The following is a 26,132-nucleotide window of genomic DNA, read 5'->3' as shown; positions in this document are numbered from 1 at the left end:
GTGGTGCATCCGGGGGATCAAGAGGAGGGGATTGGTAGGCTCCCACTGAAGCAGGCAGGGAAGAGCTTCAGGTACCATGGGGTCCAGGTGGCTGGGAGCTGGGGGGGCCCTGCACAAGCTCAACCTCACACGGTTAGTGGAGCAGATGGAGGAGGAGTTTAAGAGGTGGGATATGTTACCGCTGTCACTGGCGGGGAGGGTGCAGTCCGTTAAGATGACGGTGCTCCCGAGGTTTTTGTTCCTGTTCCAGTGCCTCCCCATCCTTACCCCGAAGGCCTTTTTTAGGAGGGTCAACAGGAGTATCACGGGATTTGTGTGGGCGCATGGGACTCCGAGGGTGAGAAGAGTGTTCCTGGAACGGAGCAGGGATAGGGGGGGCTGGCGTTCCCAACCTCTGTGGGTACTATTGGGTTGCCAACGCAGCGATGGTGCGTAAGTGGGTGATGGACGAGGAAGGGGCAGCATGGAAGAGGATGGAGGCGGCATCATGTGTGGGCACGAGCCTGGAGGCGCTGGTAATGGCGCCTTTGCCACTCCCTCCAATGAGGTATACCACGAGCCCAGTGGTGGCGGCTACCCTCAAAACATGGGGGCAATGGAGACGGCATAGGGGAGAAGTGGGGGGCTCGATGGAGGCCCCGATACGGGGGAACCATCGGTTCGTCCCAGGGAGCATTGATGGCGGATTTCTGGGCTGGCACAGGGCAGGGGTTAGGAGGTTGAGGGACCTGTTTGTGGAAGGGAGGTTCGCGAACTTGGGGGAGTTAGAGGGGAAGTTTGGGCTCCCCCCCGGGGAACATGTTTAGGTACATGCAGGTGAGGGCGTTTGCCAGACAGCAGGTGGAGGGGTTCCACTTGCTGCCCCCACGAGGGGTGCGGGATCGGTTGCTCTCGGGGGTGTGGGTTGGAGGAGGGAGGATTTCGGACATATACCGGGTGATGCAGGAGGTCGACAAGGCCTCGGTGGAGGAACCAAAGGGTAAATGGGAAGAGGAGCTGGGTGAGGAGATTGAGGACAGGACATGGGCGGATGCCCTGGAGAGTGAATTCCTCCTCTTCCTGTGCGAGGCTTACGCTCATACAGTTCAAGGTGCTGCATAGGGCCCACATGACTGGGACAAGGATGAGTAGGTTTTTCGGGGGCGAGGACAGGTGTGCTAGGTGCTCGGGGAGCCCAGCGAACCACGCCCATATGTTTTGGGCGTGCCCAGCGCTGGGGGAAGTTTTGGAAGGGGGTAGCAAGGACGGTGTCGAGGGTGGTGGGATCCAGGGTCAAGCCAGGCTGGGGACTCGCAATTTTTGGGATTGCAGTGGAGCCGGGAGTGCAGGAGGCGAAAGAGGCCGGTGTTCTGGCCTTTGCGTCCCTGGTAGCCCGGCGGAGGATCTTGCTCCAATGAAAGGATGCAAGGCCACCAAGCGTGGAGGCCTGGATCAATGATATGGCGGGGTTCATTAAATTGGAGACGGTGAAATTTGCCCTGAAGGGATTTGTTGTTTGGGTGTTCTTTTTTTTTTTTTTGTTTGTAGTTGCTTTTGAAGTTGGGTGGGTATTGTTCTTGGGGCGTTACCGCGGTTGTTTTGTTAATAGAGTTGAGATGTTTTTATTTTGTAAAAATTTTAATAAAAATTTTTTTTTTTTTTTTTTTTAAATGAATATGAACACAATTTTAATAACAAATTTCTTAAATCTCGGCTGTAAATTAAACCTAATACAGTAGATTAATCATTTTGCAACAACATGCTTACTTTCATGATCATTTAATCACTTAACTGCAGTTAACATGCCTTCTACAGTACCTACATAATATATTCAATTTGGTAACAATTTTGATAGTAAGTTTGAAACATGCAACTGTGCAGACAGAATTAGGCAGTGCTGCTGCAGAGTTATGTATTGAATGACAAAAAGGAACAGGGAAAGATCAAAAGGGCAACCACGTCCATTTAATTTGATTTCAACTCCAAATTTACTACAGGAAGAGGAAATAGGTACAGGAGTAGGGCATCCGGCACTTCGAGCCTTCACCACCATTCAATATGATCATGGCTGAACATGCAAATTCAGTATCCCACGCCCACTTTCTCTCCATACCCCTTGGTCCCTTAAGCTGCAAATGCCACGTCCTTGAATATATCCAACAAACTGGCCCCAATAGCTTTCTGTGGTAGAGAATTCCACAAGTTCGCAACTCTCAGAGAAAAAGTTCTTCCTCATCTCAGTCCTGAATGGCTTGCCCCCAAGTTATGGACGTCTCCAACATCCCGCATTTAGCCTATCTAGTCCCATCAGGATTTTATGTTTCGATGAGATCCCCTCTCATTGTTCCAAATCAAGCGAGTACAAGCCCAGTCGATCCAGTCTTTCTTCATGTGTCAGTTCTGCCATACCGGGAATTGGTGAACCTTTGCCGGACACCCTCAATAGCAAGAATGTCCTTCCTCAAACTAGGAGGCCAAAATTGCACACAATACACAAGGTGTGGCCCCTTCTCTCTTTTGAAGCATACATTAGGACCTCTTAGATCTATTTCTATTCTGAACTTCAAAGGCCTGCCTGGTAACTTAATCCAAAAGTCTATTATCCATGTTCAAAACTTGTGCCCAACGACTTTATTAATTTCTCATTTTTAAAACATGTCCCATAGAATCCCTACACTGCAGAAGGAAGCCATTGGGTCCAATAAGTTTGCACTGACCCCCCTCTGAAAGAGCATCTGACCTAAGTCCACTATCCTGCCCTATCCCTGCAACCCCACCTAATATGCATATTGAGGGGCAATTTACCACAGCAAATCCACCTAAACCCTGATATTTTAACTTTTGGCTAAAGGAAAACCTACATTTCTTCATTGCTCCTCAAAATTATCCTAATTATTTGCATTTGGCCTTCATGTAAAATACCACATTGAAGGGACAAGAATTATTATCTGATTATCTTGCAGCATGACAGAGCAACAATGTTTTGCATAACAGTTACAATCACAACTGGTAAAGTTAAGGGCAGCACGGTGGCACAGTGGGTTCGCACTGCTGCCTCTCGGTGCCGAGGTCCCAGGTTCAATCCCGGCTCTGTGTCACTGCCCGTGTGGAGTTAGCACATTCTCCCCATGTTTGCATGGGTTTCGCCCCCACAATCCAAAGAAAATGTGCAGGTTAGGTGGATTGGCCACGCTAAATTGCCCCTTAATTGAATAAAATTAATTGGGTGCTCTAAATTTATTTAAAGTAAATAAATAAATAACTGGTAAAGTAATAAAATCCTTTGTTAACGCAATAAATATCCAGCAGTGGTAATGTGCCTTTTCCTCTGTGGCCAAGAATTACCCGATAACCCCAATACGCATCTTTCGCAATCAGCATTTTCATTATTCAACTGTAAACACATATTCCTTCATTGGTTTCTCATTACAATATACACTTGTGCGCATTGTCAAAGTAACATATAAACTAATTCTTTAAAAAAAAACATTTTTTTGAACCTCATTAAAGTGATTCTCACTAATTGCTGCCCCTTATAGACTTCTATTTCATTCATCCAAGTTATTTGTACATACAAAAGACAGCAAGGCCTGAAGTCTGGAATAACATCTTTCTGGCTCGAAAAGCTTCCATTTGTGTCAAATCTGTATTAAGTTTTAAAAATATACAGCACCATATTCTACAACTCGTGAAGGACTCTTCACTTTTACAATTAATCATTAATCTGAACCTTGTTACCAATGTAAGATTCAAAAGATTATGAAGTTTTGGGACAGTCTTTAAATTCAGGGTAAACATGTCCTGTCTGAAGTCTGCTGGAGGAAGGCTTGATTATTTTACTGGAAAGAAGGTGCAAAATGTTTACACTTAGGGATAAGAGCAGCAATCTGTAACTTTACAATGAGTCTTTGAATCTCCTTCATAAAGGTGTTGACGGTATTGGATTGTAAACAGTTGTACTGCAAACTGTCCATTTACTTCTGACATGAAAGAGCTGGGGGTCAAGAATAGCTAATCAGCATTTCTTTTTTTATAAATTTAGAGTACCCAATTATTATTGTTTTTCCAATTAAGGGGCAACTTAGCATGGCCAATCCACCTAACCTGCACATCTTTGGGTTGTGGGGGTGAAACCCAAGCAGACACGGGGAGAATGTGCAAACTCCACACGGACAGTAACCCAGGGCCGGGATTCAAACCCGGGTCCTCAGCACCATAGTCCCAGTGCTAACCACTGCAACGCATGCTGCCCCCTAATCAGCATTTCTACCTAAATGCAATGTTAATGTGTTTCACATTGCTGCATGGATCAAGTTACAGGCTTCCTAATATCACAGAAAGGCAGTAGTTCTGCGTGGTCAGCGGAGAGAAGCTACATTGTAAACTACAAGCCAACTCCTGCAGCCATCTTAAGGATTTCAGTAGATGCATCCTGCCTTGGCCAAAGGGGGAAAATCATCAGGACAGTCATTGCTGCTGGTAGTGGATTTAAGAAACCTCCCGAAGACTAAGGGAAGAGCCTAAAAGCACGACTTGATGAGAAGAGGAAATATAAATTCACAGAGGCTGGGAGCAATCGTGGGCTGATTGTAATAAAGACTAGAATTCTGCGGAGAGTGAGGTGTCTAATCTTTATAAGTGGGGAACATTCATACAAAAATAATGCTTTAGTCACTTGTTAACATATAAAGGTTTCAAAACATGATATCTTGACAGGTTATTCTTTCATCTGTAACAATAAAACTAAACGCGACTATATTTCAAAACATTTTGAACTCTACGGAGAGCACAGCAACCCTATAATGTGAAAATCCAAATTTATGTAGCAAGCGCATTACGAACATATACTGAACTCAACAAGGTAAATGTTACAGCATTGACAAGACATGTGTACAAGAGGCTTCAATATTTTAAGTGGACTTTTAACTCAATTTTGTAAAGTCCTTTTCTTAATTATAGCTAAGTGGTAGACTGAGAACCAATACAGATCACAGAATGCAGCAGTGATAGGCGGTTGTCCTTTCCGCTAGTTAGGATATTCATTCAGGGGATGTGGGTATCGCTGGCTCGGTCATAATTAATTTGTCATCCCTAATTGCTCTCAAGATGGTGGTGAGCAGTCTTCTCGAACTGTTGCAGTCCATATGGTTTAAGAACAGCCACAGTGCTGTTAGAAAGGGAGTTCCAGAATTCTTACCCATTGACAGTAAAGAAATGGCAATGCAATCCCAAGTCAAGATGGTGAGATTTGGAGGGATACTTGCGTGTGATAGCATTCCCATGGTTCTGCTGCACTTGTTCTTCAAGGTGATAGAGGTTATGGGCTTGGAAGGTGCTATCGAAGGTTCCTTGGGCGAGTTAGAATCGTAGAATTTATAGTTGCTGCAGTGCATCTTGCAGATGGTACACACTGCTGGAAGGAGTGAATGTTTTAAGGTGTGGATGAGGTGCAAATCAAACAGACTGCTTTGCCCTGGATGGTATTGAGCTTCTTCATTGTTGCTGGAGTTGCACTCATCCTGGTAAATAGGAAGAGTATTCCATCACACTCCTGACATGTGACCAGTAGGTGACAGACAGCCTTTCGTGAGTCAGGAGGTGAGTTACCACAGAATTCTGAAAAGCACAAGTCTTCACTACTATTACCAGAATGTTGTCAGTACCCATCATAGCCTTTACAGTATCCAGTGCTTTCATCTGTGGCACTGGGGATATAGGCAAAGGACTGCACTAATCTCTTTTCCCTAACTTTTTTGTTGCAGAGCCTATTTTAGGCTACTAAATATTTGTTTATTCTAAGCTTATATCTAACAAAATCAGAGTTTTGGGGATTGTTGGGGGTTGACACTGTATTTGTTACCGTTGATTGTTTATTGGTGGGTGTAAATTGAGGAAAATGTGAAAAATTATTTTTTTGAAAAACAACACTGGAAAATGTCTTGTGATATTTGAGAGGGATCTATGTAATCAGAGAAAAGTAACCACCGAGCCAAGAAAGGAGACGTTAGGATGGAAGCTAGAAGGTTGGTTAAAGAGAGTTATTTCGCACAGTGGGTTCGCCCTGCTGCCTCACAGCGCCGAGGTCCCAGGTTCGAACCCGGCTCTGGGTCACTGTCGTGTGGAGTTTGCACATTCTCCACGTGTTTGCGTGGGTTTCGCCCCCACAATCCAAAGATTTGCAGTCTCGGTGGATTGGCCACACTAAATTGCCCCTTAATTGGAAAAAATGAATTGGGTACTCTAAATTTATTGTAGAAAAGAGAGTTATTTGAGGGAGACCTTAAAAGAGGAGGAGTAACTAGTAGCATCATGAGCTTTGTTTGGGCGCATGGGACCCCGAGGGTGAAGAGGGTCTTCTTGGAGCGGGGTAGAGATGGGGGGGGCTGGCGTTACCCAATCTCTCGGGGTATTATTGGGCAGCCAATGTGTCGATGGTGCGCAAGTGGGTGATGGAGGGGGAGGGGGGCAGCATGGAAACGGATGGAGAGGGCGTCCTGTGGAGATACAAGCCTGGGGGCCCTGGTAACGGCGCCGTGGCCGCTCCCTCCTACGAGGTATACCACGAGTCCGGTGGCGGCGGCTACCCTCAAGATTTGGGGGCAGTGGAGGCGACATAGGGGAGAAGTGGGGGGCTCGATGGAGGCTCCGTTAAGGGGGAACCATAAGTTCGTCCCGGGGAACATTGATGGGAGATTTCAGGGTTGGCACAGAGCGGGCATCAGACAGCTGAGGGACCTGTTTATTGATGGGAGGTTTGCGAGCCTGGGGGAGTTGGAGGAGAAATTTGGGCTCCCCCCGGGAAACATGTTCAGGTATCTGCAGGTAAAGGCATTTGCTAGACGGCAGGTGGAGGGATTCCCTTCGATTCCCGCGAGGGGGGTGAGTGACAGAGTGCTTTCGGGGGTCTGGGTCGGAGAGGGGAAGATATCTGATATCTACAAGGTTATGCAGGAGGCGGAGGAGGCGTCAGTAGAGGAGCTGAAAGCTAAGTGGGAGGGGGAACTGGGGGAACAGATCAACGACGGGACATGGGCTGATGCCCTGGAAAGGGTTAATTCTTCCTCCTCGTGTGCGCGGCTTAGCCTCATCCAATTCAAGGTGCTGCACCGGCCCACATGACTGGGACGAGGATGAGTAGGTTCTTTGGGGGTGAAGACAGGTGTGTCAGGTGCTCGGGGAGTCCAGCGAACCATGCCCATATGTTCTGGGCATGCCCGGCACTGGAGGAGTTCTGGAAGGGGGTGGCGAGGACGTTGTCGAGGGTGGTGGGATCCAGGGTCAAGCCAGGATGGGGACCTCGCGATTTTTGGGGTTGGGGTGGAGCCGGGAGTGCAGGAGGCGAAAGAGGCCGGTGTGCTGGCCTTTGCATCCCTAGTAGCCCGGCGAAGGATCTTGCTACAATGGAAGGATGCGAGGCCCCAAGCGTGGAGACCTGGATCAATGACATGGCGGGTTTCATTAAGCTAGAGAAGGTCAAATTCGCCCTGAGAGGGTCGGTACAAGGGTTCTTTAGGCGGTGGGGGGGGGGTCGATGACTATGTTTGTTTATTTAATTTATTTTTAAGTTCTTTTGTTGTTCATTGGGGTTGGGGGGGTGGGGGGGATGTGATACATGCGTCGATACGATCTGGGGGGTGTTACAGCTATTATGGGTTATTTTGTTGCGTTTCATTGTTTGTCGTTATGTTTTATATTTTCTGTAAAATATTCCAATAAAAAAATTTTTTTTTTTTAAAAACAGTAAAAAAGTTTAGGGAAAGGATTTCAAGCTAGGACATGTGTAGCTGAAGCTATGGCTGGCAATGGAGGGGAGGACACAGTTGGGGAATAAAACTGGTGATTAAGAGTTAGGGGAACATAGAGTACTTAGAGTGTTGGAAGTTGCGCTGATATGGAGGGATGAGACCTTCAAGGGATTTGATAGATAAAAATTCTAAATCCAAACTAGCGCTTGGCATCATATTTGACCCCGAGCTCAACTTCGAACTCCAAATCACCTCTTAATGCAAAGACTGCCTACTTCCACCTCTGCAATATTGCCGGTCTCCACCAACCTCAATTAATCTTCAGCTGAAACTTGGCCATCCTTCTGTTTTCCAACATCCAAATGCTTAAGTTCATCCAAAATTCTGATGCTGTTAGATATAAGCTTGTGTAACACTTTGAACAAACCCTCACCCAAGCCTCTATTTCGTGAGGGACAAGGACCCGACCGAGTGTGGTTCATACCACCCCATCTCACTTTTAAACATGGATGTTAAGCTGCTTGTTTATGTTCTAGCGCTTCTGGTTTGGATCCATCATTTAAATCTTGGAAAGCAAAGGGACTTAATGCGTGGAGGGGAGGTTTGCTAGTTTTAGAGAGCGGTCTACCCAATTCTAGCTTCTTCCATTATTTTCAGGTTTGTAACTTTTCCCATCAGGTTTCCCCTTCCTGGTCAAAGAACATTTTATCCTCAAGTCAGCCTGGCGAGGCATCTATTTCGGAACTATATGGCTATATTCTCTATTCAGATCCCGCCCCACTAAATGGAGCGAGGGAGAGATGGCAGGTGGCTTGGTCCTTTACCTTCTAGTGAGGCTTGAAGGGAGGGTCTTTACAGGGTCAATTCCACATCCTTTTCTGCCCAGTTGAGCTTACTTCAGTTCAAAGTGTTACACAGGATGCGCTTGACCAAGACAAGGATGAGTGAGTTCTTTCCAAACATGGACGACAGATGTGATCATTGTTCACTTGCCCCAGTTAACCGTACACTTGTGTATTGGTCCTGCCCCAAACTTGCCAGATTCTGGGCTTTTTTTTTTTTTTTTTTAAGCACTATATCGGGCATTCTTCAAGTGGATTTTAAATCCATGTCCATTGGTGCTATATTTGGGGCTTCAGATTCACCAGTGTTTCACTCTGGGGTGGGGGTGAACATCGTCACCTTTGTCTCTTTAAGTTTAATTTTGTGTTTTTGTTTAGAGTTGCTTATCATTTTTGATTTTGTACTCTTGCATTTTCATTGGTTGATTAAGAATCTCAGGCCTCAATGATACATATACTCCTCTAGGTTACATCAATCTGCCAAACAAGTTGGGTCAATCAACAGTGCTTTGGACGAGAGATACCCATTAGGTTCAGGTATTAAATTACCAAATAGAAACATAGAAAATACGAGCTGGAGGAGGCCATTCAGCACTTCGAACCTGCGCCGCCATTCATTATGATCATGGTTGATCATGCAACTCAATAACCTAATCCCACCTTCCCCCATATCCTTTCATCCCCTTTGCCCCAAGTGCGATACTTTTTTAAAGTAAATTTAGAGTACCCAATTCATTTTTTCCAATTAAGGGGCAATTTAACGTGGCCAATCCACCTATCCTGCACATCTTTGGGTTGTGGGGACGAAACCCACGCAAACACAGGGAGAATGTGCAAACTCCACATGGTCAAATGCTATATCTAACAGCTTCTTGAAAGCACACAATGTGGTAACGATTTCCACAGGCTCACCACTCTCTGGGTGAAGAAATTTCTCCTCATCTCTTTCCCAAGAAATCTAAAAGATCCAAGAGATCCTAAAACTACCATAGTTGACTTGATTACAGAATTCTATTTCAGCCATGTCATTTTGTATTTGGCAGAGCAGACACCTGTTCTGAGCCTCATTTAGGTTATCGGGCATCACCTTCTTTTCTCTCTCTCCAAAAAGCACAGCAAAGTTGGGTTAGTTGTGGCATATTTTAAGGTGCTGTATCTTGCAAAGTGGAATTCAAAATTCCACATCCATAAATTCCACCTTATTACACTTCAGGGCAGATTTTTACAGCCAGAACAGAAAAACAATCAATCATGTAGTTTTTAAGTCGCGATTCACAGATCTTGATTTATAGCCAATTTACCTTCCCATAGTCATAGAAAGTACATACTCCACTCTGAAAGCAAATGGAGTGTGAGTTACAAGAAGCTGAATCGCATTAGCTGTGTACTAGTAACAGACAGTCTGACATACCATGAGAGAAAAACTTAAAAGTAAAGCCATTTTGGGGCAGCACAGCAGCACAGTGGTTAGCACTTCTGCCTCAGCATTGCTGCCTATGGCGCTGAGGACCTGGGTTCGAATCCCGGCCCTAGGTCACTGTCCGTGTGGAGTTTGCACATTCTCCCAGTGTTTGCGTGGGTTTCACCCCCACAACCCAAAGCGATGTGCAAGGTAGGTGAATTGCCCCTCAATTGGAAAAAAAACAGTATTGGATACTCTAAATTTTAAAAAAGTAAAGCTGTTTTTAAAAATATAATTGTTTAATATGCTTGAAAAATTAATGTTTAAAAAATAGAGGACTCCATGGCTTAGCAAGATAAAGCACTGCCTAAAGCTGGTACTGAACAAGATTGAATGGAACATTCAATCACATCAGTGTTGAATTGATTGATTTCTAGCAGGCCAGACTGTTTTAGCTAACAAGTTCTGTTTTCACTTAACGTATACCATTTTGGATTTTGATGACCACCATATATGGACAATTGTTTCCTGAAACCAGAGTCACTGGCTTCAGGGAAAAAAAGGAAAAATTTGAAAAGAACAGAACTTCAGAGGTTTCTCAATCTAATTTGTTATCAATCTGGCTGTCTCTCTACGACTTAATTTGAACTGAAACATACTGCTCTATAACTATACGTACTACGTATCTTTGCTCTTCAAAAGTAATTGATTTCAATTTTAATGCTGGACATTTGTTGGAGGTGACAAATTAATAACTAATCAACCATCAATTCTTGGTGGGAGACAAAATAATTTTAAGCACATTCAAGAGCAAACTAATCCAGAAGAAAAACAATCTGTCAGTTTTGTTTTGTGAAAATAGAAATGTAAAAGACACTTGCTCACAATCACACATTGTAAAATGAGTTCCCGTCTGGGTTTCCCCCAGGTAAAATACATGAGCGAAATGTAGTATGCCTGATAATTTGAGTCTGCTAACTTCTGTTTCTTACACTGCATATTATGGAAAGAGACATTTAAGAACAGTTAGAATAAGTGATTCAAAATTTTCGCTACCCATGCAGAAAGCTACTTAAAAGGCCCGATTTCAAACTGAAATTTCAAATGGGTGAGGATATTTACTGGGCGTTTGGAGCTAACATTTAGAATCAACAGGAAGCCCACATGCAATGATACAGAGCAAATGATGCAGCATGGTGGTACAATGGTTAGCATTGCATCCTCTCAACTCCAGGGACCCAGGTTCAATTCCAGCCTTGGGTCACTAATTGTCTGGAGTTTGCACTTTCTCCTCGTGTCTGCGTAGATTTCCTCCAGGTGCTCCAGTTTCCTCCCACAGTCTAAAGATATGCAGGTTAGGTGGATTGGTCTGTGTGGAGATTGTTATTTCTCCTCGTGTCTGCATGGATTTCTTCCGTGTGCTCCGGTTTCCTCCCACAGTCTAAAGATGTGCAGTTTAGGTGGATTGGTCTGTGTGGAGTTTGCTCTTTCTCCTCATGTCTGCATGGATTTCTTCCGTGTGCTCCGGTTTCCTCCCACAATCTAAAGATGTGCAGGTTAGGTGGATTGGCCATGATAAAAAATTGCCGTTAAGAGTCCAGGGATGCACAGGTTAGGTGGGGTTACGGGGATAGGGCAGAGGAGTGGGCCTCTTTCTTTCCGAGGGTCGGTGCAAACTCAATGGGCCAAATGGCCTCCTTCTGCTCTGTGGAGATTCTATTATTCTATGATTTTATGATGCCATATCCTGGAAAAGCATCTAATTAGATGTTCCTACAGATTACACAATGGATAAGTAGCTAAGACTAGCTACTGTAGCAAGATGATGTGTTATAGGTATCCCCAAGACCCAAGCCTGAAACAATTTAGTTGGAAGTGCATATTTGAATGCTTTCACTACAAACTATCTGAAAATTAGTATAATTTTGGTTTGGGTTTAATAATTTAATTACCTTGTTGAAGCGTTCATGGGGAACGTACTGCAGTACAATGGGTTCCATTGTAGTAACATTTGCAAACTGCACTTCTGGAATATAAAGTGCACAAACCACATGGGCCCAACCTGCACATAAATCAAAACAAAACAAAAAAAAAACATTATAAACTACAGAAAGTCACACAAAGTTTAGATTTTGTCTGTTAAGTACAAAAACAAAATCTTTTCAATTCAGTTTATAAGAAAAAAATTCCTTAAATCAGTCTGTGAGCAATTAAAGAAAACATAGCATTACATTCATATCAAACTGACCAAAGGCATCCCGGCACATAGCTTGAAAATCCTAGTAATGTGCTGAATGCGTTGAATGAACAGCTTGGCATGTGTCAGTTCCTTGGCTGGTAGGGTTTCCAAACCAATAGTCTAAGAATATGACACATTAAACGCACTGTGCTGTTACGTGGCACTATGCCAGACACACGTGGGAAACACTGGTGGAAGACCAACAAAGAACCTTGTAGCTCAGCATTCCTGACAATCATCCAGATGGTTCAAATTTCTAACACCATCCCCCTCCCGCAATGTTAACTGCCAGGCAGAAACAATTCTAGCCTAGAGTGATCCACTATATAGTAATCACTTTGATCACAAACTCTTTAAATCTTTAAAGAACTGTAACTAATATATTTATAACAGTGAAAATCCAAATATTACAATCTTCTCTCCAGTGATTATGATAACTCTCTGCAGAATACGCTATATACATTTTCCCATAGCTAATATTTTGTTTTCAAAGTAATGGGCCTTATTTTCAGTTGAACTTTCATGCTCTTGTACGACAAACATGCCAATATAACACCCTAAAATACAAACACACATTGACACAGTTTTAAGTAGTTACGGCCAGATCAAGTAGTTAGTAATTAAAATAAATCTCAATCGTTCCTTTCCCAACCAGAAAACCAAAAATGCAAAATATATTACTGAATTGAGGCAAACAGATAAAAATGTTTAAGACTATTTTTGGTTCAGGTAAAATGATTGAAGATGATTTAGTAATTGTACAAATATATATCTACGATCGAGATAGTACAGAGACGTCCAATGTATCAAAATAAACTGTACTGCACCTGACAAGCAACTCAATTTCAAAAATTCTCATCACCTGGGTCCACAGCTGCAGCATCATTCACAGCAGCCAGATTTTGTGCACATATCGATATACACATTACAAACTTCACTTAACTCAACTACTTGCTTCTTTTAATTATTTTATTTATTCATTAAATGTCATACAAATTAATTGTAGAGACAGAGATGTATATGACCTGGATTAAACGTTCTCTATTACGGTGTCTCTAAATCTGAACTCTGCTGCTAATATTCCATTGTAAAACTACCACAAACCCTCAAAACGAAGTACAAATTTCTTGTCAGCACTGAGCTTTTTTTTTAAAAATTTCCTATTAAGGGACAATTTAGCGTGGCCAATCCACCCACCCTGCACATCTTTGGGTTGTTGGGGCGAGACCCATGCAGACACAGGGGGAATGTGCCAACTCCACACGGACAGAGACCCAGGGTCGGGATCAAACCCGGATCCTCGGCACCTCGAAGCAGCAGTGCTAACCACTGCGCCGCCGTGCCACCCTCCAACTGAGATGTCAACTCTCAAACTAAAGTCAAATTAAAGGTAATTTAAAAATAATCTCCTGGACAGCACAGTGGCAAGCATTGCTGTCTCACGGCACCGAAGTCCCAGGTTTGATCCAGCTCTGGATCACTGTCCGTGTAGAGTTTGCACATTCTCTCCGTGTTTGCGTGGGTTTCGCCCCCACAGCCCAATGATGTGCATGGTAGGTGGATTGGCCATGCTAAATTGCCCTTTAGCCTTAATGCCATGCATCTTTATCTTATGCAGCAACCTTTTGTGTGGCACCTTTTGTGTGGCACCTTGTCAAAGGCTTTCTGGAAATCCAGATATACCACATCCATTGGCTCCCCATTATCTACCGCTCTGGTAACGTCCTCAAAAAATTCCACTAAATTTGTTAGGCACGACCTGCCCTTTAGGAACCCATGCTGCGTCTGCCCAATGGGACAATTTCCTTTCAGATGCCTCGCTTTGATGATAGATTCCAGCATCTTCCCTACTACCGAAGTGAAGCTCACTGGCCTATAATTACCCACTTTCTGCCTACCTCCTTTTTAAAACAGTGGTGTCACGTTTGCTCATTTCCAATCCGCCGGGACCACCCCAGAGTCTAGTGAATTTTGGTAAATCATCACTAGTGCATTTGCAATTTCCCTAGCTATCTCTTTTAGCACTCTGGGATGCATTCCATCAGGGCCAGGAGACTTGTCTACCTTTAGCCCCATTAACTTGCCCATCACTACCTCCTTAGTGATAACAATCATCTCAAGGTCCTCACCTGTCATAGCCTCATTTCTATCAGTCACTGCCATGTTATTTGTGTCTCTCCCTTGGAAGGTTCTCCACTGTTCCTCAACTGTTTCACCATGAAGTCTTTGCTCCCAGTCTACCTTAGCTAGGTCTTCTCTCATCCCATTGTAATCTCCTTTGTTTAAGCACAAAACACTAGTGTTTGATTTTACCTTTTCACCCTCCATCTGTATTTTAAATTCCACCATATTGTGATCGCTCCTTCCAAGAGGATCCCTAACAATGAGATCATTAATCAATCCTGTCTCATTACACAGGACCAGATCTAGGATCGCTTTTTCCCTTGTCGGTTCCATTACAAACTGTTCTCGAAAACTATTGCGGATATATTCTATAAACTCCTCCTCATGGCTGCCTTGACCGACCTGGTTAAACCAATCAACATGTAGATTAAAATCCCCCATGATAACTGCTGTACAATTTCTACATGCATCCGTTATTTCTTTGTTTATTGCCTGCCCCACCATAATGTTACTATTTGGTGGCCTATAGACTACTCCTATTAATGACTTTTTCGCCTTACTATTCCCGATTTCCACACAAATGGATTCAACCTTATCCTCCATAGCACCGATGTCATCCCTTACTATTGCCCGGATGTCACCCTTAAATAACAGAGCTACACCACCTCCCTTACCATCCACTCAGTTCTTCCGAATAGTTTGATACCCTTGGATATTTATCTCCCAGTCATGACCATCCTTTAACCATGTTTCAGTGATGGCCACTAAATCATAGTGTGATGCTGTAGATCAGTACAAATACCAGTCTCCACTCTTTCCTTCTGGATCCTCCTATCCAGAAGCGACCCAACTCTTTAATACAAATTTTTTTTTAAAATACTTTTAGAGTATTTAAATTATTTTCCAATTAAGGTGTAATTTAGCATGGCCAATTCACCCAACCTACACATCCTTTTAGGTTCTGGGTGTGAGACCCACGCAGACACGGGGAGAATATGCAAATTCCACATGGACAACGACCCGGGCTCGGGATCGAACCTGGGTCCTCTGCTCCATGAGGCAGCAGTGCTAACCACTGCACCACCATGCTGCTCCTCTTAAGCACAAGTTTTAATGAGACTCACCAGCAAGTAAAACAGGACAAAATTATCCTAGAAATACTACATCCATTGGTGGTTGCTTTGCAAAATTCTTTGGACTCTGGAATGGTTCCTATAGATTGGAGGGTAGCTAATAGGGTGGCAGGGCGGCACGGCACCACAGGAGCTAGCACTGTTGCTTCACGGCTCCAGGGCCACAGGTTCGATTCCCGGCTTGGGTCACAGTCTGTGCGGAGTCTGCGCGTTCTCCCAGTGACTACTTGGGTTTTCCACGGATGCTCTGGTTTCCTCCCACAAGTCCTGAAAGACGTGCTGTTAGGTAATTTGGACATTCTGAATTCTCCCTGTGTACCCTAACAGGCACCCGGATGTGGTGACTCGGGATTTTTCAGTCACTTCATTGCAATGTTAATGTAAGCCTACTTGTGACAATAAAACTTATTATATAACCCCACTATTCAAAAAGGAGATAGAGAGAAAACAGAGAACTATAGACCAATGAGCCCAACGTCGGTAGCAGGGAAGTTGCTGGAGTCCAAAGAAGAACAAAGAAAATTACAGCACAGGAACAGGTCCTTCGGCCCTCCCAGCCTGCGCCGATCCAGATCCTTTATCCAAACCGGTCTCCTATTTTCCAAGGTCTACTTCCCTCTGTCCCTGCCCATTCATATACCTGTCTAGATGCCTCTTAAATGATGCTATCGTGCCCGTCTTTACCACCTCCGCTGGTAAAGCGTTCCAGGCACCCACCACCCCTGCGTAAAAAACTTTCCACGCACATCTCCCTTAAACTTTCCCCCTCTCACCTTGAAATTGTGACCCCTTGTAACTGACACCCCCACTCTTGGGATAAGCTTGTTGCTATCCACCCTGTCCATACCTCTCATAATTTTGTAGACCTCAATCAGGTCCCCCCTCAACCTCCGTCTTTCCAACGAAAACAATCCTAATCTACTCAACCTTTCTTCATAGCTAGCACCCTCCATACCAGGCAACATCCTGGTGAACCTCCTCTGCACCCTCTCCAAAGCATCCACATCCTTCTGGTAATGTGGCGACCAGAACTGCACACAGTATTCAAATGTGGCCAAACCAAAGTCCTATACAACTGTAACATGACCTGCCAACTCTTGTACTCAACACCCCGTCCGATGAAGGCAAGCATGCTGTATGCCTTCTTGACCACTCTATCAACCTGCGTTGCCACCTTCAGGGTACAATGGACCCGAACTCCCAGATCTCTCTGCACATCAATTTTCCCCAAGACCCTTCCATTGACCAGATAGTCCACTCTTGAATTTGATCTTCCAAAATGCATCACCTCGCATTTGCCTGGATTGAACTCCATCTGCCATTTTTCTGCCCAACTCTCCAATCTATCTATATTTTGTTGTATTCTCTGACAGTCCTCCTCGCTATCTGCAACTCCACCAATCTTAGTATCATCTGCAAACTTGCTAATCAGACCACCTATACCTTCCTCCAGGTCATTTATGTAGATCACAAACAACAGTGGTCCGAGCACAGATCCCTGTGGAACACCACTAGTCACCCTTCTCCATTTTGAGACACTCCCTTCCACCACTACTCTCTGTCTCCTGTTGCCCAGCCAGTTCTTTATCCATCTAGCTAGTACACCCTGAAACCCATACGACTTCACTTTTTCCATCAACCTGCCATGGGAAACCTTATCAAACACCTTACTAAAGTCCATGTATATGACATCTACAGCCCTTCCCTCATCAATTAACTTTGTCACTTCCTCAAAGAATTCTATTAGGTTTGTAAGACATGACCTTCCCTGCACAAAACCATGCTGCCTATCACTGATAAGTCTATTTTCTTCCAGATGTGAATAGATCCTATCCCTCAGTATATTCTCCAACAGTTTGCCTACCACTGACGTCAAGCTCACAGGTCTATAATTCCCTGGATTATCCCTGCTACCCTTCTTAAACAAAGGGACAACATTAGCAATTCTCCAGTCCTCCGGGACCTCACCCGTGCTCAAGGATGCTGCAAAGATATCTGTTAAGGCCCCAGCTATTTCGACCCTCGCTTCCCTCAGTAACCTGGGATAGATCCCATCTGGTCCTGGGGACTTGTCCACCTTAATGTCTTTTAGAATACCCAAAACTTCCCCCTTCCATATGACAACTTGACCTAGAGTATTTAAACATCCATCCCTAGCCTCAACATCCGTCTTGTCCCTCTCCTTTGTGAATACCGATGCAAAGTACTCATTAAGAATCTCACCCATTTCCTCTGAGTCCATGCATAAATTCCCTCTTTTGTCTTTGAGTGGGCCAATCCTTTCTCTAGTTACCCTCTTGCTCCTTGCATACGAATAAAAGGCTTTGGGATTTTCCTTAACCCTGTTAGCCAAAGATATTTCATGACCCCTTTTAGCCCTCTTTATTGCGCGTTTGAGATTCGTCCTACTTTCCCGATATTCCTCCAAAGCTTCATCAGTTTTGAGTTGCCTCGATCCTATGTATGCTTCCTTTTTCATCTGAGCTAGTCTCACAATTTCACCTGTCATCCATGGTTCCCTAATCTTGCCATTTCTATCTTTCATTTTCACAGGAACATGTCTGTCCTGCACGCTAATCAACCTTTCCTTAAAAGACTTCCACATTTCAAATGTGGATTTACCCTTAAACTGCTGCTCCCAATCCACATTCCCTAGCTCCTGCCGAATTTTGTTATACTCTGCCTTTCCCCAATTTAGCACTCTTCCTTTGGGACCCCTCTTGTCCTTGTCCATGAGTATTCTAAAACTTACGGAATTGTGATCGTTATTCCCAAAGTAATCACTGACTGAAACATCAACCACCTGGCCGGGATCATTCCCCAATACCAGGTCCAGTATGGCCCCTTCCCGAGTTGGACTATTTACATACTGCTCTAAAAAACTCTCCTGGATGCTCCTTACAAACTCTGCTCCATCTACGCCTCCAACACTACACGAATCCCATTCAATGTTGGGGAAGTTAAAATCTCCCATCACAACCACCCTATTGCTCCTACATTTTTCTGTAATCTGTCTGCATATTTGTACCTCTACTTCATGCTCGCTTTTGCGAGGCCTGTAGTAAAGTCCCAACAATGTTACTGCACCCTTCCTATTTCTCAGCTCCACCCATATTGCCTCAGTGCGCGAATCCTCCATCGTGCCCTCCTTAATCACAGCTGTGATATCATCTCTGACGAGTAATGCAACTCCTCCACCCCTTTTACCTCCCTCTCTATCCCTCCTGAAGCATCTATACCCTGGGATATTCAGTTGCCAGTCCTGCCCTTCCCTCAACCAAGTCTCAGTAATACCAATAACATCATATTCCCAGTAAGAAGTCTTACAACACCAGGTTAAAGTCCAACAGGTTTGTTTCAAACACGAGCTTTCGGAGCACGGCTCCTTCTTCAGGTGAGGATTCACCTGAAGAAGGAGCCGTGCTCCGAAAGCTCGTGTTTGAAACAAACCTGTTGGACTTTAACCTGGTGTTGTAAGACTTCTTACTGTGCTCACCCCAGTCCAACGCCGGCATCTCCACATCATGATGATCATATTCCCAGGTACTGATCTAAGCCCTAAATTCATCTGCCTTACCTGCTACACTTCTCGCATTAGAAAAAATGCACCTCAGACCACCTTTGCGTTCATCATCTCTTCCCTGTCTACTCTTCCCCTTAGTCAAATTGAGTTTGTTGTCTCGTACCGTCCTGGCTTTAGTTGCTGCTTCTTTACTGACCTCTACTTCCTAATCTGGTTCCCATCTCCCTGCCACATTAGTTTAAAACCTCCCCAACAGTGTTAGCAAAAGCACCCCCTAGGACATTGGTTCCAGTCCTGCCCAGGTGTAGACCATCCGGTTTGTAATGGTCCCACCGCCCCCAGAACTGGTTCCAATGTCCCAAAAATCTGAACCCCTCCCTCCTGCACCATCTCTCAAGCCACGTATTCATTCTGACTATTCTTGAGTTTCTACTCTGACTGTCCCGTGGCACTGGTAGCAATCCTGAGATTACTACCTTTGAGGTCCTACTTTTTAAACTTATCTCCTAACTCCCTAAATTCTGCTTGTAGGACCTCATCCCTTTTTTTTAAACCTATATCGTTGGTGCCTATATGCACCACGACAACTGGCTGTTCATCCTCCCCCTTCAGTATGTCCTGCCGCCGATTGGAGACATCCCTGAGCCGAGTACCCGGGAGGCAACATACCATTCGGGAGTCTCGTTTTCGACCACAGAAACGCCTGTCTACTCCCCTTACAATTGAATCCCCTATGACTATAGCCCTGCCAGTCTTTTTCCCGCCCTTCTGTGCAGCAGAGTCAGCCACGGTGCCATGAGCCTGGCTACTACTGCCTTCCCCTGGTGAGTCATCTCCCCCAACAGTATCCAAAACGGTATACCTGTTTTGGAGGGAGATGACCGCAGGGGCACCTGCACTGCCTTCCTGCTCTTTCTCTGCCTTTTGGTCACCCATTCCCTGTCTCCGTCACCAATCCTAATCTGCGGTGTGACCAACTCACTGAACGTGCTATCCACGACCTCCTCAGCATCGCCGATGCTCCAAAGTGAGTCCATCCGCAGCTCCAGAGCCATCATGCGGTCTAACAGGAGCTGCAGCTGGACACACTTCCCGCACATGAAGGAGTCAGGGGCATCGGCCGCGTCCCTGAACTCCCACATTGCGCACGAGGAGCATAACACGGGTCTGGGATCTCCTGCCATTTTACCCTTTACCATAACTGATTACAAATATATAATATACAAATCCATTATCAAGGATTTCATAGCACAGCATTTGGAAAGGAGTGGCATAATCAGACAATGTCAGCATGGATTAAGGAAAGGGAAATCATGCTCGACAAATCTACTGGAATTCTTTGAAGGTGTAACTAGTAGAGTTGACCAGGGAGAACTGCCGGATGTGGCTTATTTAGATTTTCAGAAGGCTTTCGACAAAATCTCACATAGCAAGATTTCTGTGTAAAGTTAAAGCGCATGGGATTGCAGGCAGTGTCTCGAGATTGATAGAAAGTTTGTTGTTGGAATAAATGGGTCTTTTTCTGATTGTCAGGCAGTGATAAGTGGGGTACCACAGGTACCTGTGCTAACTCACTTTTTCACATTATATATATTAATGATTTGGATAAGGTAACTACATGTATTATCTCCAAATTTATTTGCAGATGATACAAAGTTGGGTGGGAGGGTGATCTGTGAGAAAGGTGCAGAGATGCTTCAACAGGATTTGGACAGGCTAAGTGAGTGGGCATATGCATGGTAGGTTCAGTATAATGTAGGTATATGTGACGTTATCCACTTCGGTGAGGTAGATTATGATTTGAATGTGTGTGGGACAGCACGGTAGCGCAGTATTTAGGACTGCAGCTTCATGGCACCGAGGTTCTAGGTTCGATCCCGGCCCTTCCCAGAGAGTAGTGAATCTATGGAATTCACTACCACAAATGAATTTCGGGATCTGGAATGTTAGGAAAAACAACAAAGCCTCCGGCGCAGATGGAATTTTCGGTGAAATACTAAAATGCAACAAAGAGGCACTATGGACACAAATGCACGACCTTTATCACCCTAGTCAAGAAGGAAGAATGCATGCCAGGGATCTCAGAGATGCCGTAATTGTGATCATCTTCAATGCCGTAATTGGGACAGATCAGACTGTGGACATTGGAGGGGTTTCCCTTCCCCTGAAGTTGAGCACAGAGTTTTGGTCAGCTGACCTAAGGAAAGATAATCTTGCCATAGATGGGAGAGCAGCAGAGGTTCACCAGACTATTTCCTGGGATGATGGAACTTATTGCACAACGAAATTTTGAGGAGACGGCCTGTATTCTCTAGAGTTTAGAAGAATGAGAGTAAAACTTACTAAATTCTTGGGGCTAGACACGGTTGATGCAGAAAGGATGTTTCTCGGGGGGGGGGTGGTGCTCAGGTCAAGAATAAGTGAACAGAGTCTCAGAATAAAGGAGCCTGCCATCTCGGACTGAGAGGAGGAGCAATTTCTTCACTCAGAGAGTGGTGGATCTTAGGAATTCTCTACCCTAGAGGGCTGTGGACGCTCAGTCATTGAGTATGTTCAAGACAGAGATCAATAGTTTTCTAGATGCAATGGCATCATGGGATGTGAGGATAGCATAGAAAAATGGTGTTGAAGTCGATGATTAACTATGATCTCATTGTTATTATGATGTCCTCAGAGGGAGGGGAGGCGGAGGTGGTAACAGTGATGGACGCAGAGAGAGCATTTGACCGGGTGGAGTGGGAGTACCTCTGGGGAACACTGGGGAGGTTTGGGTTTGGCGAGGGCTTTATTGGCTGGGTGAAATTTCTGTACCAGGCGCCTGTAGCAAGTGTATGTACAAACCGGCTGAGGTCGTGGTACTTCGAGCTTCACCGGGGAACGAGGCGGGGTGTCCCCTCTCCCCGTTACTATTTTCCCTAGCTACAGAACCACTAGCTATGGCACGGAGAGCCTCGAGGAACTGGCGGGGACTAGTTCGGGGAGGGGGGGGGGGAGGGGACATCGGGTCTCGCTATACGCAGATGATTTGCTCCTGTACATTTCGGACCCTGTGGATGGGATGGGGGAGGTTCGGCGGATCCTGAGGGATTTTGGAAGTTTTTCAGGGTACAAACTGAACATGGGAAAGAGCGAGCTGTTTGTGATCCAGGTCAAGGGGCAGGAGGAGAGACTGAAAGAGCTGCCGCTCAGCATGGTCGAGAAAAGTTTTCGTCACCTGGGTATACAGGTGGCCAGGAAATGGGATGCCGTGCACAGGCGCAACCTGACCCGGTTGGTGGAGCAAATGGAAGGGGACTTTAAAAGGTGGGACATGCTCCCGCTGTCACTGGCAAGTAGGGTGCACACCGTGAAAATGACTGTCCTCCTCCCCAGATTTTTGTTTGTCTTTCAGTGCCTCTCCATCTTCATCCCCAAGGCCTTTTTTAAGCGGGTGAGTAGGATCATTACAGGCTGTGTGTGGGCGAATAAGACCCCGCGAGTAAGGAGATCGCTGTTGGAGCACAGTCTGGGCGGCCAATATAGCTATGATTAGGAAGTGGGTGATTTTCTTTTGGGGGGGGGGGGGGGGGGGGGGGGAAGAGCAGCTGGAGGCGGTGTCATGTAAAGGTACTAGTCTGGGAGCTTCGATAACGGCTCCTTTGCCATTCTCGCTGACTGCGGATCTGGGGACAGTGGAGGAGGTACAAGAAGGTGGAGGGAGCGTCGGTCTGGACCCCGATATGCAACAACCACAGGTTTGTCCCGGGTAGGATGGATGGTGGGTTCCAGAGCTGGCAGGGGGCAGGCATCAGAAGGATGGGAGATCTGTGGCAAGTGGGAGGAGGAGCTAGGTGAGGAGTTGGAAGCGGGTCTGTGGGCAGAGGTTCTGGGCAGGGTTAATTCCTCCTCATCATGTGCCAGGGTCAGTCTAATTCAATTTAAGGTGGTCCACTGGGCACACATGAGGGCAGCAAGAATGAGCAAGTTTTTTGGGGTAGAAGGCAGCTGTGTGAGGTGCAAGGGCAGCCCTGCAAACCATGCCCACATGTTTTGGGCATGCCCGGAGCTTAGACAGTTCTGGCAAGGGTTCGTGAGGGCAATGTCCGAGGTGCTTAACACACGGGTAGTACCGAGTCCAGAGATAGCGATCTTTGGAGTGTCAGAATACCCAGGAGTTCAGGGGGCGAAAGAGGCCAACGTCTTGGCCTTTGCCTCCCGAGTAGCCCAGAGACAGATTTTATTAATGTGGAGGGACTCGAAGTCCCCCGAGTGTAGAGACGTGGGTTATTGACATGGCTGGGTTTCTCAGCCTCGAGGAAATAAAGTTTGCCTTAAGAAGGTCTACACTAGGGTTCTCTTGGAGGTGGCAGTCATTCGTCGACTTTCTCGGGGTAAATTGAAATGTCAGCAGCTTCAAAAATACTTTTTTTTAAACTATGATCTAGTTGAATGGAAGAGCAGGTTCGAGGGGCTGAATGGTCTATTCATTTTCCTATCATAAAACTAGTTCCCTTATCCCTGCAGTAGAACCTTATACTATGCAACTATAGGTTAACAAATCTGTTGTCATTTAAGGGTACTCATTTTTTTTAAAATAAACATTTTATTGAGGCACTTTTGGTATAGTAAAAACAACAAAATAAACAATATACATGAAACCATAAACAGTGAAAAAGCCATTTACCTCTTGTACAGGTCCCACCCTTATTGACCTGCTACTCTAACAAAACCACTACCCCCCCCCCCCGATAGCCAAGTCTCTGACTTCAACGGCCTCGAGTCCCTTCATACTAATAGTATCTGTCTCCAGGCTACCAGGGAAGCAAAGGCCAGAACATCTGCCTCTTTCTCCTCCTGGATTCATGGGTCTTCTGACACCCCGAAAATCGCTACCTCCGGACTCAGCGCCACCCTTGTTTTTAACACCGTGGACATGACATCCACAAACCCCTGCCAAAATCCCCTAAGCTTTGGACATGTCCAAAACATGTGGACACGGTTCGCCGGTCCTCACGCATATTTTGCGCACCTGTCCTCAAATAATCTGCTCATCCGGGCCACTGTCATGTGGACCCGGTGAACAACCTTAAATTGCATCAGGCTGAGCCTGGCACATGTTGCAAACGCGTTGACTCTACTCAACGCGTCTGCCCATAGACCATCCTCTATCTCACCTCCCAGCTCCTCCTCCCACTTGCGCTTCATTCTGCGTCTCCTCCGACCCCATAAGCTCCTTATAAATGTCCGAGACGCTCCCTTCCCCTACCTACCCTCTGGAAACTACCCTGTCCTGAATCCCCCTTCGCGGTAGATGGGGAAGGTTGACACCTGTTTACGAAGGAGGTCCCGCATCTGCAAATCCCTGAATTTCTTTCCCCGCGCCAACCCAAACTTTCCCTCCAAAGCCCTCATACTTGGAAAGCTCCCCTCTATGAACATATCCCCCATCCTCTCAAGCCCCGTTCTCTGCCATAACCAGAACCCCCCCCCCCCCCCCCCCCCCCCCGGTCCATACCCCCTGGGGCAAACCAGTGATTATCACAGATTGGGGCCCAGACCGATGCTCCCACATGCTGCCTCCACTGGCCCCAAACTCTCAGGGCCGCCACCACCATTGGGCTGGTGGAGTACCGTGCCAGCGGGAACGGCAGAGGCGCAGTTACCAATGCCCCCAAACTGGTGCCCTTGCATGAGGCCGCCTCCATACGTACCCATGCCAATTCCTCCCCCACCACCAACTTCCTGATCATGGCTATATTAGCTGTCCAATAATAGTTGCTAAAATTTGGCAGCGCCAGCCCACCCTCTCCCTGACTCTGCTCAAGCATTACCTTCCTTACTCGCGGGGTCTTGCCCGCCCAGACGAAACCCGTGATCACTGTTGACCCGCTTAAAAAAAGGACCGCGGAATAAAGATGGGGAGACACTGAAATACAAATAGGAATCTCGGGAGGACTGTCATCTACACCATTTGCACCCTCCCAGCCAGAGACAACGGAAGCGCGCCCCATCTCCGAATATCGTCCTTCATTTGGTCCACCAGCCAGGCCAGATTCAATTTATGCAGCCGGTCCCATTCCCACACCACTTGGATGTCTAGGTACCTAAAGCTTCCCTCTGGTAACCTAAATGGCAGCTCTCCCAGCTGCCTTTCCTGACCCCTCGCCTGGACCACAAACATGTCACTCTCTCCCATATTAAGTTTATTCACCGAAAACCGGCCAAAATCCCCTACAGTCCTCATGATTTCTTCCATCCCCTCTATTGGGTCCGAAACTTACAGAAGCAGGTCATCCGCATCGAGTGAAACCTTGTGCCCCCCCCCCCCCCCCCCCCCCCCCCCCCCCGACCCGACCGACCAGTCCTCTCCAGCCCCTCAAGGCTCTCAGAGCAATTACCAACAGCTCTATCGCCAGCGTAAACAACAGTGGAGAGAAGGGGCAGCCCTGTCTCGTCCCCCTGTGCAGACTAAAATAGTCCGATGTTGTCCTATTCGTCCATACACTTGCCACAGGAGCCTGATACAGTAACCTGACCCAGTCAATAAAGCCCCGCCCGAATCCAAACCATCACAGTATCTCCCACAGATAGTCCCACTCTATCCAATCAAAAGCCTTTTCTGCATCCATTGCAATCACTACCTCCATCTCCCTACCTTCCGGGGGCATCATGATCACATTTAACAGCCTTCTGACATTGGCCACCAACTGCCTGCCTTAACAAACCCCGTCTGTTCCTCCCCAATAACATCCGGAACACAATCCACGATCCTGGAGGACAAGATTTTGGCCAGCAACTCGACATCTACATTCAACAGGGAGATCGGCCTGTAGGACCCACACAGCTCCGGGTTTTTGTCCCTCTTAAGAATCAGCGAAATCGTACCCTGTGACATTGTCGGGGGCAACACCACTCTTTCCCTTGCCTCATTGAATATACTCAACAACACAGGCCCCAATATCCCCGAGCACGTTTTATGAAACTCCACTGGGTACCCGTCCGGACCCGGGGCCTTCAAGCCCTCCACTATCTCTTCCAGCCTAACTGGGGCCCCCAGCCCTTCTACCCACTCCCCGTCCACCTTTGGGAAATTCAGCCCCTCCAAGAAGAGCCTCATCCCCTCCGGCCCCGTAGGGGGGTTCCGACGTGTACAGCCTGCTGTAAAA

The 26,132-nt window shown here is 46.1% G+C and overlaps 1 protein-coding gene across 11 annotated transcripts in view; it reads right to left on the bottom strand.

Annotated features, from left to right (window-relative positions):
- Nucleotides 1–26,132, bottom strand: part of mllt10 (MLLT10 histone lysine methyltransferase DOT1L cofactor) — a 447,863-nt gene that overhangs the window by 404,443 nt on the left and 17,288 nt on the right. For 6 of the 11 annotated variants that reach the window (XM_038798090.1, XM_038798088.1, XM_038798092.1 and 3 more), the window contains one exon: nucleotides 11,921–12,030. The exons of the other annotated variants lie outside the window; for them this stretch is intronic. In XM_038798090.1, coding sequence (XP_038654018.1) covers nucleotides 11,921–12,030 — 110 coding nt within the window. The remainder of the gene's footprint in view (nucleotides 1–11,920; nucleotides 12,031–26,132) is intronic. 11 annotated transcript variants of the gene reach the window in all.

This window comes from Scyliorhinus canicula, chromosome 5 (genome assembly GCF_902713615.1).
Source record: "Scyliorhinus canicula chromosome 5, sScyCan1.1, whole genome shotgun sequence".
In the NCBI taxonomy this organism is placed as follows: domain Eukaryota; kingdom Metazoa; phylum Chordata; class Chondrichthyes; order Carcharhiniformes; family Scyliorhinidae; genus Scyliorhinus; species Scyliorhinus canicula.
The sequence above is the reverse complement of the archived record's forward strand: the minus strand, read 5'-3'. Positions and strand labels throughout refer to the sequence as shown.